This window comes from Lupinus angustifolius, chromosome LG02 (genome assembly GCF_001865875.1).
Source record: "Lupinus angustifolius cultivar Tanjil chromosome LG02, LupAngTanjil_v1.0, whole genome shotgun sequence".
In the NCBI taxonomy this organism is placed as follows: Eukaryota; Viridiplantae; Streptophyta; class Magnoliopsida; order Fabales; family Fabaceae; genus Lupinus; species Lupinus angustifolius.
In genome coordinates, this window is record NC_032010.1 from 18,404,700 (window position 1) to 18,418,549 (window position 13,850).

A 13,850-nucleotide genomic window follows, 5' to 3' on the forward strand; every position below is an offset into this window, starting at 1 on the left:
AAATTATAAATTAATAAACTCAATTTTACCTCCAATTCCTTTCCATCCTAACCCCAATGTAAGTACCACACTTCTCCATTTTCTCACATAATATTGCTTTCTCTTTGTCCGTCAAGTTTTATTTTTTATTTTGGATGTTTTTGTCCATGTAAATATTATATATCAAATAGTGCGTATCATTTCTCTCTTTCTCTACTTCTTTTCTATTCTCATATGATTCTCTACGTTCCCCACTTTAATGCCAGCATATAATATATAAAATACATCTCGTAATATTCTAACCTGAATATAAATATTTAAAGGATCTTATTCTATATAAAAATCTAATCTTTCAATTAGTAATAAAATATATACCCGTCATAGTTAACGTGAATATGACTCTACATTTTATTTTATTCCAGATTTCCAGTTCTCTTCAAGTAGAAGTCTTGTCATTTATTTTGGACAAAAGTTTTTAAGATTATTAATTAATAGAAACATTATATACCACTGTTGTGTGTCATCTTTTTTTGCCAAATAATCAGAAACAAACCTCTCATTAATTGTTTTGATTTATTGAAGTTATTTAGTTTTTTTAATGGTTCTTTCTCATTGATGGTAAATGTTACAATATTTTAAAAAGGCGACTGAGTATATCAAAGTAGTGCATGGCATTAATATAAAATTATAAATCTATCACCAACTCCAATCCTGTTTCCTTGGTATATAAATTCTTTGGATAGTTCTAATAATTTTAACTTTTTATTCCGTATGCCAAACTTGAGACTCCTGAATGTATTAAAAGAAAAAAAAACTTGAGATTCCTAGCACTATCAATCATCTTTTTCAGCCAAAAAAGTTATAAACAAAAGAACAATACTTCTAGTGCACACTTATTTGCTTCAACAATTCAAGGAGAAAGATGGTACCTCCCACCAACTTTCAACATGAACATCCTGCCATAAAATTTAATCATTAACCCATAAATAAATGGCTTTATTTACTAGGCCAAAGTTAAGAAGTGTAATGATTAAAATTTAAAGGCATATATCCCTTTCACTTGAGAGTATATATGTTGTCATACAAAATGTGTTACTCCCTATCTGTTGTGATTTATTATAAAATTACTTAATCATTAATTTTTTTAATTTAAATATATTTTTTTAACCAATCATAATAGATGATACATGTAGTAAAACACTTTTGGGAATATCGTATGTCCTCCCCTTCACAAGAAAAACATTTCATCATTGCTCAACTTCTAAAAATCAAACATTTTTTTTAGAAAGAGATCCTTAACTTTAGTGGGAAAGTTCAAATTTCACATTCTAGCATACTAGTTCACTTACCCCACTTATAAAGTGGGAAGTTTCTTTGGTGGCTGCTAACAGTAACATAAATAAAATGATCATATGAAATGATGCTCCTTCATAAAAATTGATTGTCTAAGTTATCTTTTAGCAAAAAGAAACCCATTTAAAAAAAGATTACCCTACAAGTGTCCTTCATTGTAGGTAGTCAGGATTTGAACTAGATACATAGGAAAATAATAAAATATAGTGATTTAAAAAAAAGGTAAAATATATCCTCATATTAAGAGATAATTTATCTCCTCATATCAAGAAATAATTTATCTCCTCTAGCAGTAAAAATGTGATATGTATACTCTTTTGTTTAGTTTTAAAAATATCTTTATAAATAATGATTAAATAAGATACAAATCACGATTTTAGTGGCTAAAAAAGTCTCCTTATACTAGGAGATACTTTATTTTTTTTAAAAAAAAATCTTTAGATGAGTGGCTCCTTGCACGCTTGGTTGTTAGTGGGTTTAACTCACTTTGCCATACATGTCTAGAGGGATTTGTTGGGTCACTAAACTTGTTCATTCAACTCACCAACTTACTTAGTCGGGCTCCTATTGAGCAGCATATAGCAGTACCAAATTTGAAGACAATTTAAAAGAAGTCTTGTTTTATATAGTAATATATAGTTGAAAAACATCTATACTAAATTACTTTATGATGTTAAGAGTATTATGATTGGTCAAGGAAAGGTTGAGTGAGCCCACTCATGTTTGAATCATATGGAAACTGTTGGGAAGTCCCAAATGGTATGTGCCATTCTCTTAGGCATAGAATACTCTTATGTTCTGATTGTTAATTAGTTTTATGGTGGAACCTTAACTTATATCAGAGTCATAGTCTCACTTCTTTAAAGTTGTCATGAACCAAAAGATATTCTTTTATCATGGGTTAAAGGTAACTTTTTGTCTGATCCAACATATTAGGAAGTATGTCTCACATTGTTTTACTTCTTTTATTGTCAATTGATTTTGAAATGTAACCTTAAATGGGAACCTTACTTGAAAAATAAAATAACAACAGTATAAAGTATGGCTATAAAGTATATCACAATTAAGTATAAATGTAATAAGTATTAAATACCACATTCATGCTTTCTCATGTTTTGGAGTATGGCTTTATATGTGGTAGGGTATGGCTATGATCTGTGTAACATTTTATATAGATCAACCGTTACATGTAAATGATACAATTTATTATAACTCCCAAAATCTAGGGGTCTTCATTATTTTCTCTGCTTACCAAGTTAACCAAAATGGTCTCAGCTTCTTCTCCCCCTTCTAAGGTAACAATTACATATCTGTAATCTTGTGTCTTGGCCTAGCATGTCTCTTCCAAATTCCAATTACATAACATTTCTTATTCTTTTTGGATCTTCTACACTTGCAGGAAGTTCAATCAGACCAAAAATGGATGGACAATGGCAACTCCCGGAATGCCAAATGGTGGTACTCGACATTTCACACTGTGACAGCCATGATAGGGGCAGGTGTTCTAAGCCTTCCCTATGCCATGGCATATCTAGGATGGTAAATACTAAATAACATGAGTATTGAGTGTAGGACTTGCTAAAAGTTTAAAGTTTTTTCGCAGCAACATTGTCGTGGCCAAAAGTGTTGTTGCATAAACTATTGCAACCACAGTTGCACATTTTCATGTTTTTGTAACAACACTTTTGATCGCGATTTGTTGCTGCGAAAAAACATTAATCTTATAGTGACTATGGCTTAAACCGTCCACAAAAATTGGCAACTTCACCAATAAATAGCTAGAAATTTAACTATTACTTTTTATCTTCTTTGCAGGGGACCAGGGACCTTGATGTTATTATTATCTTGGTGCCTGACCTTAAACACAATGTGGCAAATGATCCAACTCCATGAGTGTGTTCCTGGAACTCGTTTTGATCGTTATATTGATCTTGGTAGACATGCTTTTGGACCGAAACTCGGACCATGGATTGTTCTGCCTCAGCAACTAATTGTCCAGGTTGGGTGTGATATTGTCTACATGGTCACTGGAGGGAAGTGCCTAAAGAAGTTCATGGAGATTGCATGCACCAATTGCACACCAATCAAGCAATCGTACTGGATTGTAATGTTTGGTGCAATCCATTTCTTTCTGTCTCAACTTCCCAATTTCAATTCTGTTGCTGCTGTTTCTTTAGCTGCAGCTGTGATGTCATTATGGTACTTCTTGATCCCCACATGTGTACATTTTTCTTTAACATACTAGCTTTTGTACTTGATTAATATTTTATATAAGTTCTTAGTGCTTGCTGAGTTAGCCTGAAAATTTATCATCCATAAAAAGAAGACCTCATTGAAAGATATAATATGGACTCTTGTCTAAATAATTTACAACTACAAAAGCATAAAGACCTGCCCAAGATATCAATTAACTTACCCTTTTGGTTATATTTGTAAAGTAGCAGTTCAAAGGCATGTTACCTTTAAATATCAGCTGTTAGTAGACAATATCCTACTTTTGGAAAAAGATATATGCTTGAACATGAATTGAATTAATTAAAGTAATATACTAATATAATCATATGATCCTTATTGTTTTATGTGAATCCAGTTGGACCTAGTGTAGTTGGAATTTAACAATCCACAGGGCCTAATATAGGTTAATCAGGCTGCTGATGTTATATATAGTTCCAAATTATACTACTTTCACCAAGCATGAGTACTAGTACACAAATATGACACAATACAAATATAATGATATGAAAAAAATATAAAAATAATTGATAGATATATAGACAAAATGTATCTAGGAAATAAGAAGTATTTGATTATTACATATTTGATATCGATACAATGACTATTTTGAAGTATCCGTGCTACATAGCGTACTTTCGAAAGGCGTGACTACCTGAGCAATGAACCACCACTTCCCTGATTCATTGTTTCAGAAACACTGCCTTACCCTTACTCTCATGGTATTCTGATTGCAGCTACTCAACTATATCCTGGGGGGCTTGTTTGGCTAGAGGTCGGGTCGACAATGTTAGCTATGCCTACAAGAAAACCACCACAACTGACTTAATGTTCAGAATCTTCAATGCATTAGGTGATGTTTCATTTGCATTTGCTGGCCATGCAGTGGTTCTTGAAATTCAGGCTACAATACCATCAACCCCTGAGAAACCTTCTAAGGTATCAATGTGGAAAGGTGCTGTTGGTGCCTATTTCATCAATGCTGTATGCTATTTCCCTGTTGCACTTATAGGATACTGGACCTTTGGGAGAGATGTTCCGGATAATATTCTTCTTGCACTTGAGAAACCTGCATGGCTCATTGCCTCAGCTAACTTGATGGTTTTTGTTCATGTTGTTGGTAGCTACCAGGTATGACAATAGAACATAGGAGATGCTACCCACAAATTAAGTTAAGAGTTTAATTTCCATCATTCGCAAGTTGTTTAAATCATCGACCAATCGATTTTTGCTATTGACTTTTAAAAGAAATATTATAGGAGTCAATCATTGTTAATGTTACGGTAACGAATGATAGTTGACAGTATAAAAAATATTCACACCAACACTAAATCCTTAAGGTATTTCTGTGTTTTTTATTACCTGATTAATATGGGGAAATATGGATTGCAGGTTTATGCTATGCCTGTTTTTGACTTGATTGAGAAGATGATGATCAAAAGATTGAATTTCCCAACAGGACTACCACTAAGACTTGTTGCTAGATCTTCTTATGTAGGTGAGTGTAAAACATTTTAATTTTCACAGAGTAAGGGGTATAATATTTGTTCTTTGCATGAAAATTTTTGAAGACACTTGAGCTTGCTAAAATGTTACAGCTTTTACATTATTCATTGGGGTTACATTCCCTTTCTTTGGTGATCTTCTTGGGTTCTTTGGTGGATTTGGCTTTGCTCCCACTTCATATTTTGTAAGAGTCTCACTTACTCTCTCAATTTCCTTATGCTTATATTGAATTGCTAAGTTTGCAAAAATTTAATTCAAAGCATGAGAGATCAATAATCTGGTGTGTCAATTGTTTTCAGCTTCCTAGTATAATGTGGTTAATAATCAAGAAGCCAAAGAGATTCAGCATCAATTGGTTCATCAATTGGGTAATGATCAATGATTTACATGTGCAATTTTATCTTTCAATATGCATGAATTTAACAGTCTTTTTTTTACCCTCAATTTATTATGGTGTTTTTCAGGTTTCAATATATATTGGAGTGTGCATAATGTTGGCATCCACAATTGGTGGCTTGAGGAATATTGTCACTGATGCATCCACTTATAGTTTCTACACATAAACTATGTTATGTTATGTACTTATGCTTTTTGAGAATGTGTCTACTCTTCTTTCTCTAGAAGTTTATTTTATCCTATTGCTATTGTGATTCTATTGCTAGTGGTTTATAATTTATGTAACAGAGAGGAGTGAATAAACACATGATGTGTTCATCCAAACCTGTAGGTTTGTCAAGGATAAAATTTCATCCTACCAGACTAATTATCTTATATAATTTTAGGGAAATATGTTTTAAGTTCTTTAACTTAGACTTTTTTTAAAAGTTGACGCCAACTAGAGGAAAAATAAAAAAAATCCACAATTAATATAAAAATAGATGCAAAGACAAATTCAGCAAATAACAACAATTGTTAAACTTATATTAATATTAATAAATATCATAAACTTAGATGTTAAAATTAAAGGTTATATCTAATAACCATAAGAAATTTTATTAATCACACAACCAATTAATGATTAACACATAAACTCAATATATTAAAAAACAATCATGTTGACATCAAAAGAGTTTGATTCATATTCAATTTAGAATTTCACTAAAATTGTCAACTTCATCTATATTTTCTTAACTTTTATTCTTTTCCGGTTTTACTCTTGACATTTTTACTCGAGAGTGAGCAACATTCACTTGTTTAAACCAAGTTGCTAAAAAAATAAAAAAAGGAAAAAAATAATTCAAATCATAAATTGATTGAGTTTTAGAATTTGGAATTTAAAAACTAGTATGAACCTGCTTTGGTTTGAACAATTTTAGCTAATATAATTGGACGATCCAAAATCAATTGCTCAAGTTGATGAATTTAGCAAGACAAACTTACACATGCAAATGAGAAAGGAAAAAGAATTGAAGAAAAGTGAAGAGAATTTCAAATGTAAAATCCAAATTTCAATCCTAGAAAAAATCTGGAACTTATGATATATCTGGATGAAAATTAACATATTAATGATAAAATGGTGGTATGGTAAACATTAAGAAGAAATTAAATTGATATTTTGTTAGAACATAAACAAATTAAAACATTTTTATTTAAAAAACCAAATTTGAACTTAAAATTAGATAAGGGGGAAATAGCAAAATATAAATCACTCCAACCAAGGTTGTGTACCGGCATCAAGTCGTGACCCACCCAACCGAAGCAATCTCAGAAGCGAAGGGTACACTGAGTGATGGATCGAGAATGGGGTTCAAAGCCTGGGAGCGGTGGCGCCGCCACCGCTCAGAACGAAGCTATCGACCGTCGTGAGCGTCTCCGGCGTCTGGCCCTTGAGACAATTGATCTCGCTAAAGACCCCTATTTCATGCGCAATCATCTTGGCAGGTATCTATGAACTAACCCTAACCCTAACCATTAACCATTAACCTTTTTCTTCTTTACGATTAATCACTCACTCTGTTTTATTCAATTGTAATTAGCTATGAATGCAAGCTTTGTTTGACACTGCATAACAATGAGGGGAACTACTTGGCCCACACTCAGGGAAAGCGCCATCAGACTAATTTGGCTAAGAGAGCTGCTCGCGAAGCCAAAGACGCTCCCGCTCAACCTCAACCTCACAAGCGCAATGTTTCTGTTCGCAAGACAGGTTAATTTTTATTATTATCATCTAGTTTAATAGAGTGAGTCTCAGCACAAGGATAATGTTATTTTATATTTTCAAATCCCGGAAACACCATTATTGCTTGTGAGGGTAAGACTGTTTACATCTACCCTCCTGTGTCGCCATTTTTATTAGCATCGTCCTCTTTTTTTTTTTTTTTGGACTGGTTTCATGATAGTTAGAGGATATTTGGTTATACAATTGAAATTTGGACGTATAAAACATATCCTACCTCAATCATAACAATAGTTTGGTTTGTGGAACTTGTCATTTTACATCTAATATATACGGACATTTTGGTAAACAGGCTGTCAAATGTCAATAAGCTTTGAAGAACTTATTTTCATAAGCTTCTCTGACAAGCTTATTGAAATAAGCTAAAAAATGTTGTAAGTTACTTTAGAAGCTATTTTCATAAATTGTTTTCATAAGTCTAAATAAGCTTTCTATAAACCCTTTGGAATGCCCCCTTAGTTTTTGTAGACTTTGGAAAGTCTTGTTAGTTGTTAAATGTTATGGTCATCTATCTAGCCTATGTATAAGCTGCTGGTCTTGCTTGTAAGATAGATAGGGGGAGGAGTGGAGTAGTGGACTCATGTGAAATATTAATTTCAAATGGCCTAAACCGCCATCCCAGCCATATCATTTACCTCCGTTGTAATTAAATATTAAATTAGTATCTTATTTCAAACAAATGATTTTTTTATTTTTTATTTTGGTTGTTAGGATTACTTGCTAAGAGACTTGCCTGATGGGTTGGATTTTCTTTATGGCTCTGCTTACCTGATGGTATTGTTTTGGGTTAAGTAATGTGGGAGCCTTTTTTACATTTTGTGAGAATGAGGAAAGAAGGGATTATTACTAAGTAGAGTTTAACTTCAAGTTTTGAATAAAATATATGTCTGAAATTATAGGGAAAAGATTAAAGGAACATAGAGTGTGACTCTAAATATTCGTGTGATTTTAACAATGTATGAGAAATGATATAAAAACATCAACCTAAAACATTTATTTTTTATACCAGTGTTCTGCACTTCTGCATCAAGAACTAGTATAGTACAGAGAATTCAAGCTCAGCTCAGCCTATTAACGCTCCTACAATAAGACTCCTTACTCAATAAGAAACAGAAAGCTCTTAATATCTTAACAATTCCTCCAAATTAACTCTTACTAGTCTTTCAGTCTATTACGAGTAAAAACACACTTAACAGAGAAAATAACCTAAAGATATTATGCGATCTATAATTTGGTGTACAAGACATCCCAAACACTGCTGGAGAGACGATCTTCTAACGTTAGCAAGTAGGATGACTAGAAAGATGGACATTTTGAAGTGCCCTTCGGTATGTTGGATCCTTGGAGAAATAGGTCTGCCCTAATTATCTGCATCAGTTTCTCCTTATTAATTTAGGAGTTTATATGGCTTTTGTAAAGGTGCTAATATTCTGTGGTAATGCACTGGCTAGAATGGAATGCTAGAATCTTCGAGAGAACTTCTTCATGTTTAGACAACATTTGTGATAGTTATTTTTAAGCTTATTTGTGGTGTTCTGCCCATTGTCTATGTAGAGTACTTCGTTAGACATACAGAGATTGGAAATTGGAATGCCCCTTCACATCTCTTAGCTTCTACACATTTCTTTTGTTGTCTTATGAGGGTACATTATCTACTTACTCTTCTTTTCCTCCTTACTAAGGTTTTCTTTTCTATAACAAAACCTTAAGCAGGAAAAAGAAAAAAACTGAATAGTTTAGATTCTAGATGAATGTGTCAAAAATAGTAGAAAGCCTCTATTATCCATTGCGATCAATATTTTGCCTTATTCTAGTCCTAATAACATACTGCTTGGTACCCAAAAAAATATAAGATGAAAATGTCAGTTTTACTTTTTTGTTTATTAAAGCAAAAATAAAAAAACTTAATGCATAAATATTTTATGTGTTGGCAGTCAAGATTGGTCGGCCTGGGTACCGGGTGACTAAACAATATGATCAAGAGACAAAGCAAAGATCTCTTCTATTCCAGGTTTTCACTTGCATTATCATCTTCACTTGTTCAGTTTTCCTTCTCCCCCATAACTTTGTCAAATTCTATTCTTTTAACATTATATGATAATTAATATCATTTTTTTCATTTTCTATTAATATAGATTGAATATCCTGAGATTGAAGACCTTTCAAAGCCAAGGCACCGATTTATGTCTTCTTACGAACAGGCGAGTTCTGATTTTACTGACTTCTCCCTCTCTTTGTTTTGAAGTCAAAGTTGCACATTTGTTTGTTGTCAATAAAACCATATTTTAATATTTCTGTTTTTCTTTCTGGTCACATTTTTTGGACAGAGGGTGCAACCATTTGATAAAAGTTACCAGTATCTTTTGTTTGCAGCTGAGCCATACGAAATAGTTGCTTTCAAGGTATATCATTGCTTTTGTCTCTTTTTGGAGTTATTTTTATTTTAGTTTTGCTCATTTGTCTTTCGGCCTTAATTCCCTATGTTTTGAATTGTGAAAATTTACCGTCTGTGCTGATTAATCTACATTTCAAGGTACCTAGCACAGAGATTGATAAATCCACCCCAAAGTTCTTCTCACACTGGGACCCAGACTCAAAGATGTTCACAGTTAGTACATTTCCTCCCCTTCAGTCTTTCATATCTGTGATGGAAAAGTTGATCAATGCAATTACATGTTTTGTGTGAATGTGTGATTGGAAATAGCTAGATATGTATAATCCAAGTAAAAACTAAAGGCTTCTTTCAAAAGAGAGGCAAATATGATCAGGGAACTATGAAATATGAATTAATGAGAGCTGCATGCTTTTCATGAAGATTCATTTAAACCCATACATGATTAGTTGTAGACTACAAGCCAATGAAACATTATGCATTGATCTGATACTGAGACCATGTAAGAAAAACACTTGATTAATATTAAAAAATGGCATTTTAATTTCCCCCCTTGTTATGTAAGAACATCCTTTGTGATAGAGCATTATGACATCGTTCGGTCCATGTAGCCGACCCACCTAGTAGAATGAAGGCTTGGCTGTTGTTTTATAAAAGCATCCCTCAATTAACAACCAAATTTCCTGCATTTTAATTGTTTTCCCTTACTATTAGTGGATTCAAGCTTTTTAGTTGTTTTTCCTTGTTCTGTCTTTTGTTCTTTTTGTTTACAATGATGTGCATTATTGATATTTAATTTCAACCATCTGCCACTAATGATACAACCGGTGCTTGTCTGCAGCTGCAGTTGTATTTTAAAACCAAGCCACCGGAGGCAAATAAACCGCAACCTCCCTCTACAGCCAATGGCACAGAAGCACCAGGTGTTCCACCAAGGCCTTTGGCCCCGCCACCCCAAGCTCCACCACCACCTCCTCCACAAGGGCTTCCTCCTGGTGCACCTATGGGAAATCCTCCCAGAGCTCCTCCTCCGATGCCAGGATCCTTGCCACCTCCACCTCCAATGGCAGCAAATGGTCCTAGACCAGCACCTCCCAGTGGAATGCCATCTATCCCACCCCCACCCCCCTCAACAGCCAGTTTCAACATGGGTGCCAGGCCTCCAATGCCACCTCCACAAGGTTTTCTGGGCCAACAGATACAAGGTCTCGGTGTCCGTCCACCTCCACCACCCCCTAATATGGGACATTAGATCCTCAGACCTTAGGGCGGTAAGTGGACCTTCATCAGAAGTGTTAAACAATTGTGGCAGGGATGTCCATTGTCTGTGAAGGATCACCAGGTTTAGGTTAAGAGGTTGTTTCTTAAACAATACATCAAATGACTTATACACTGTTCATGGTGCCTCTTTCTTTTTATATTTTTGAGGGAACCTTATTTTGAATTATTACAAACTAATATACTGCAATATTAAACCATTTGATATTTAGTATTTGTGCTATTCGATCGCTGACAGTGTTCCTCAAAAAGATTTTCCAAATCGTTTTATATGATTGGAAATATTTTGTTTAAATTGTAAGTGTTGTTTATGCAGGATCAGGTCACTTTCTTGCAACTAATCCTTGCCCTGCTAGTAATTCAATGAGAACACTGAAGTGACAGAAATGATACTGTTTTTGAACTATTTGTGCTTAACAGTATAAATGATGTTTTATTTTATCTCATTTAACAAAGAACATTAAAAATACGTTTGTTTTATATAAATTGGATCCTCGTTTCTTTATAGTTTCATCAAATGGAATGCTGGCATGAATGGAATAATAATAATATTGTCAGTATTTTATTTTCGGCGATAATTTAGCCGAGCATAATAAATATATTTTTAAAATTGTGGGTATCTTATAGTTTTTATAATCGTTGTCTGAAAATTTAGAGGCTAATGTATATATCCTCCCTGAATCTCGTTAGACTTTCGTGCATTTTGCTGCTCTTTCATTGTGTAAAAAGTTCAAATAGCATTTTTTACTAAAGTGCTAATGTAAGTATTGTTAAGCAGAAGATGCAACAGTCCTAGCTTAAAACTATAAGCGACCTTCTTAAGGTCACGAATAAATATTTTTTCCTATGCGTGACTTTTTCAAACAGAAGAGGATGGTCATTAGTGGACTCCTCTGGCTCTCATTTTTTTGTACTATCAAAGATATTCCCTCGCCCTATGTGCAAGAAACTAATTCTTTTCGGGGTGCGTGACTGCTCCTCCCGATAAGTGTTTCTATCAGAAATTAAAATCTTGACATTTTGGTTATCCTGGATATCTAGTGGGGTCTTATATATATATATATATATATATCATTTTTGAAGTAAGTTTTACATGGCAAACATCATTCATGAAAGTGATATTGAGAGGTCAAGATGCGGAATCAGAGAAGAAATGATAGTTGGAAGGGAGGGAATTGGGAAAGTGATATTGTTACAGAATGTGCAGAGATTGTTTGGCCTTTTATTGCAACTTTAAGTTCTGCAATGATAATTGATAACTGAGTTTTTATGGAAAATGCATTTGCGCCACCACTTGAATATCAGTGGTAATGTTCAATTACATGATAATTACAACATTCTTGCTTGTTGATAAGCAAATATATTAAGGGGGTGTTAATCCAATTATATCTTATAAAATAGATCAATCTTACTTTTATGACACTATGTTCCTCTTCATATGATCTTTTAAACTTCTATTAGATCCTACATGTCAATCACAAATGTGATAATTATGGTCAGTGTCCCTTCTACCCCATTGTTGCTGCATTGAGATCGATAAAATATACATACAGACACATTAAATAGTTTCTGATAGCACTAGTACAAGATAGATATTTGTTTTGCTTGATCTTTAGCAACAATTCTACAACTGACTATTTCTTTTTCTTCTTTTTAGAGTAATACTCTCACACGATATATGTTAAAAGTATACGAGTTATCTTATTCATAAAAGTGATATGCTTATGGTTCCATCGTTAATAAGAAAAATATTACTATCATGTATATGTAGGAAAAACTGGATACTAATTTACTAGGGAGGTTTATCATTTTTAATATGAAAAATCTAATTTCTAGAGTATACCTAAAGGGCAAATTTTAGTAAAAGGTGTACTTTAATTGAAATGTTTCAATCTTGATGTACATTTTAAATTATTTACCATTTTGTTGCATTTTATTTAAAACTTGTTGATAAGGATGACAAATTCAATTGAACTCATCAATACAATTGCCGGTTTATTTTCTCTCTCATATTAACTTATCAATACATGTTGAATTGTTTTATAACATGTGTTTATTAGTTTGTTAAGGAGTTAGTTAGGTTAGTTACATTGCTTGCTTTACAAAGCATTGTAGGTAAACAACACTCTCTTGTATCATTTCAATTCAACGAGAATTCATCATAATATTCATTTTTACACTTTCACATTATTTTTACAATATGATATCACAACCTTCATTCTGAAAGCTTTGGTTACCGCTACATATTCTCTACAATAATTATTATATTTTTCTTGCAATGTTCACCAAAGATGGAAGAAGAAGCAGAGCTACAAGCCAAAAAACCATTCAAAAAACCATTGAAAGAGGAAGAATTTGAAAAGAAGATACAAGAGAATTTGAAAAGAAGAAACAAGAGAAGATGTCATTCAAGAGAAGACGCCATTTGAAAAGAATTAGAGGAAGGAACTCATTCCAAAAGCACAACTCATGCCATTTTTTTTATAGAACTTTTATACCAAGGAGGTCAGTGAAGAATCCAACTATACCTCAAGAACCCAAGTTTCACATACCTCATAATAAGAAGATCAAGTCTAGCTTATCATGGAATGATATGATGTGTCCTAACTCTTCCTGGAATCTTTACAATTAACATTCCAGATATTGTTTGTTGATATGAAGTGAATAAAGCTTTCCACGGTATTAGTGTCATGCTGAGAGAACTCCTAGAGGAAGAGTTTGGCCCTAAAATAGATATCGGAGAGTATTCTACAACATGATCAACAATAAGAAGAAGAACAAGATCAACAACAACAATGACAACAAGAAGATCAACAAAAACAACAACCATGCACACTCTAATCATCACACTATTAATCTTGTCCAAAGAACAAGAAGTGATGCATTTTCTTGGGTTATTTTGCATACTCAAAGTATCCTCCAACAATGTAAAAC

The 13,850-nt window shown here is 33.2% G+C and overlaps 2 protein-coding genes across 3 annotated transcripts; both read left to right on the top strand.

Annotated features, from left to right (window-relative positions):
* On the top strand, positions 2,454 to 5,715 carry LOC109337467 (lysine histidine transporter-like 6). Its single transcript, XM_019574444.1, has 8 exons — positions 2,454 to 2,627; positions 2,732 to 2,871; positions 3,148 to 3,531; positions 4,302 to 4,695; positions 4,957 to 5,062; positions 5,163 to 5,254; positions 5,370 to 5,438; positions 5,535 to 5,715. Exons 1-8 carry the CDS (start codon positions 2,598 to 2,600, stop codon positions 5,631 to 5,633), a joined length of 1,314 nt encoding a protein of 437 aa, XP_019429989.1. The 5' UTR covers positions 2,454 to 2,597; the 3' UTR covers positions 5,634 to 5,715.
* On the top strand, positions 6,705 to 11,139 carry LOC109337474 (splicing factor 3A subunit 2-like). 2 transcript variants are annotated; one of them, XM_019574462.1, is made up of 8 exons: positions 6,705 to 6,727; positions 6,762 to 6,951; positions 7,047 to 7,216; positions 9,181 to 9,257; positions 9,382 to 9,447; positions 9,574 to 9,648; positions 9,780 to 9,854; positions 10,480 to 11,139. In XM_019574462.1, exons 2-8 carry the CDS (start codon positions 6,800 to 6,802, stop codon positions 10,888 to 10,890), a joined length of 1,026 nt encoding a protein of 341 aa, XP_019430007.1. In that variant the 5' UTR covers positions 6,705 to 6,727; positions 6,762 to 6,799; the 3' UTR covers positions 10,891 to 11,139. The 2 variants fall into 2 exon arrangements, with proteins under 2 accessions (XP_019430007.1, XP_019430001.1); XM_019574456.1 differs by lacking the exon at positions 6,705 to 6,727 and having other exon boundaries at positions 6,734 to 6,951.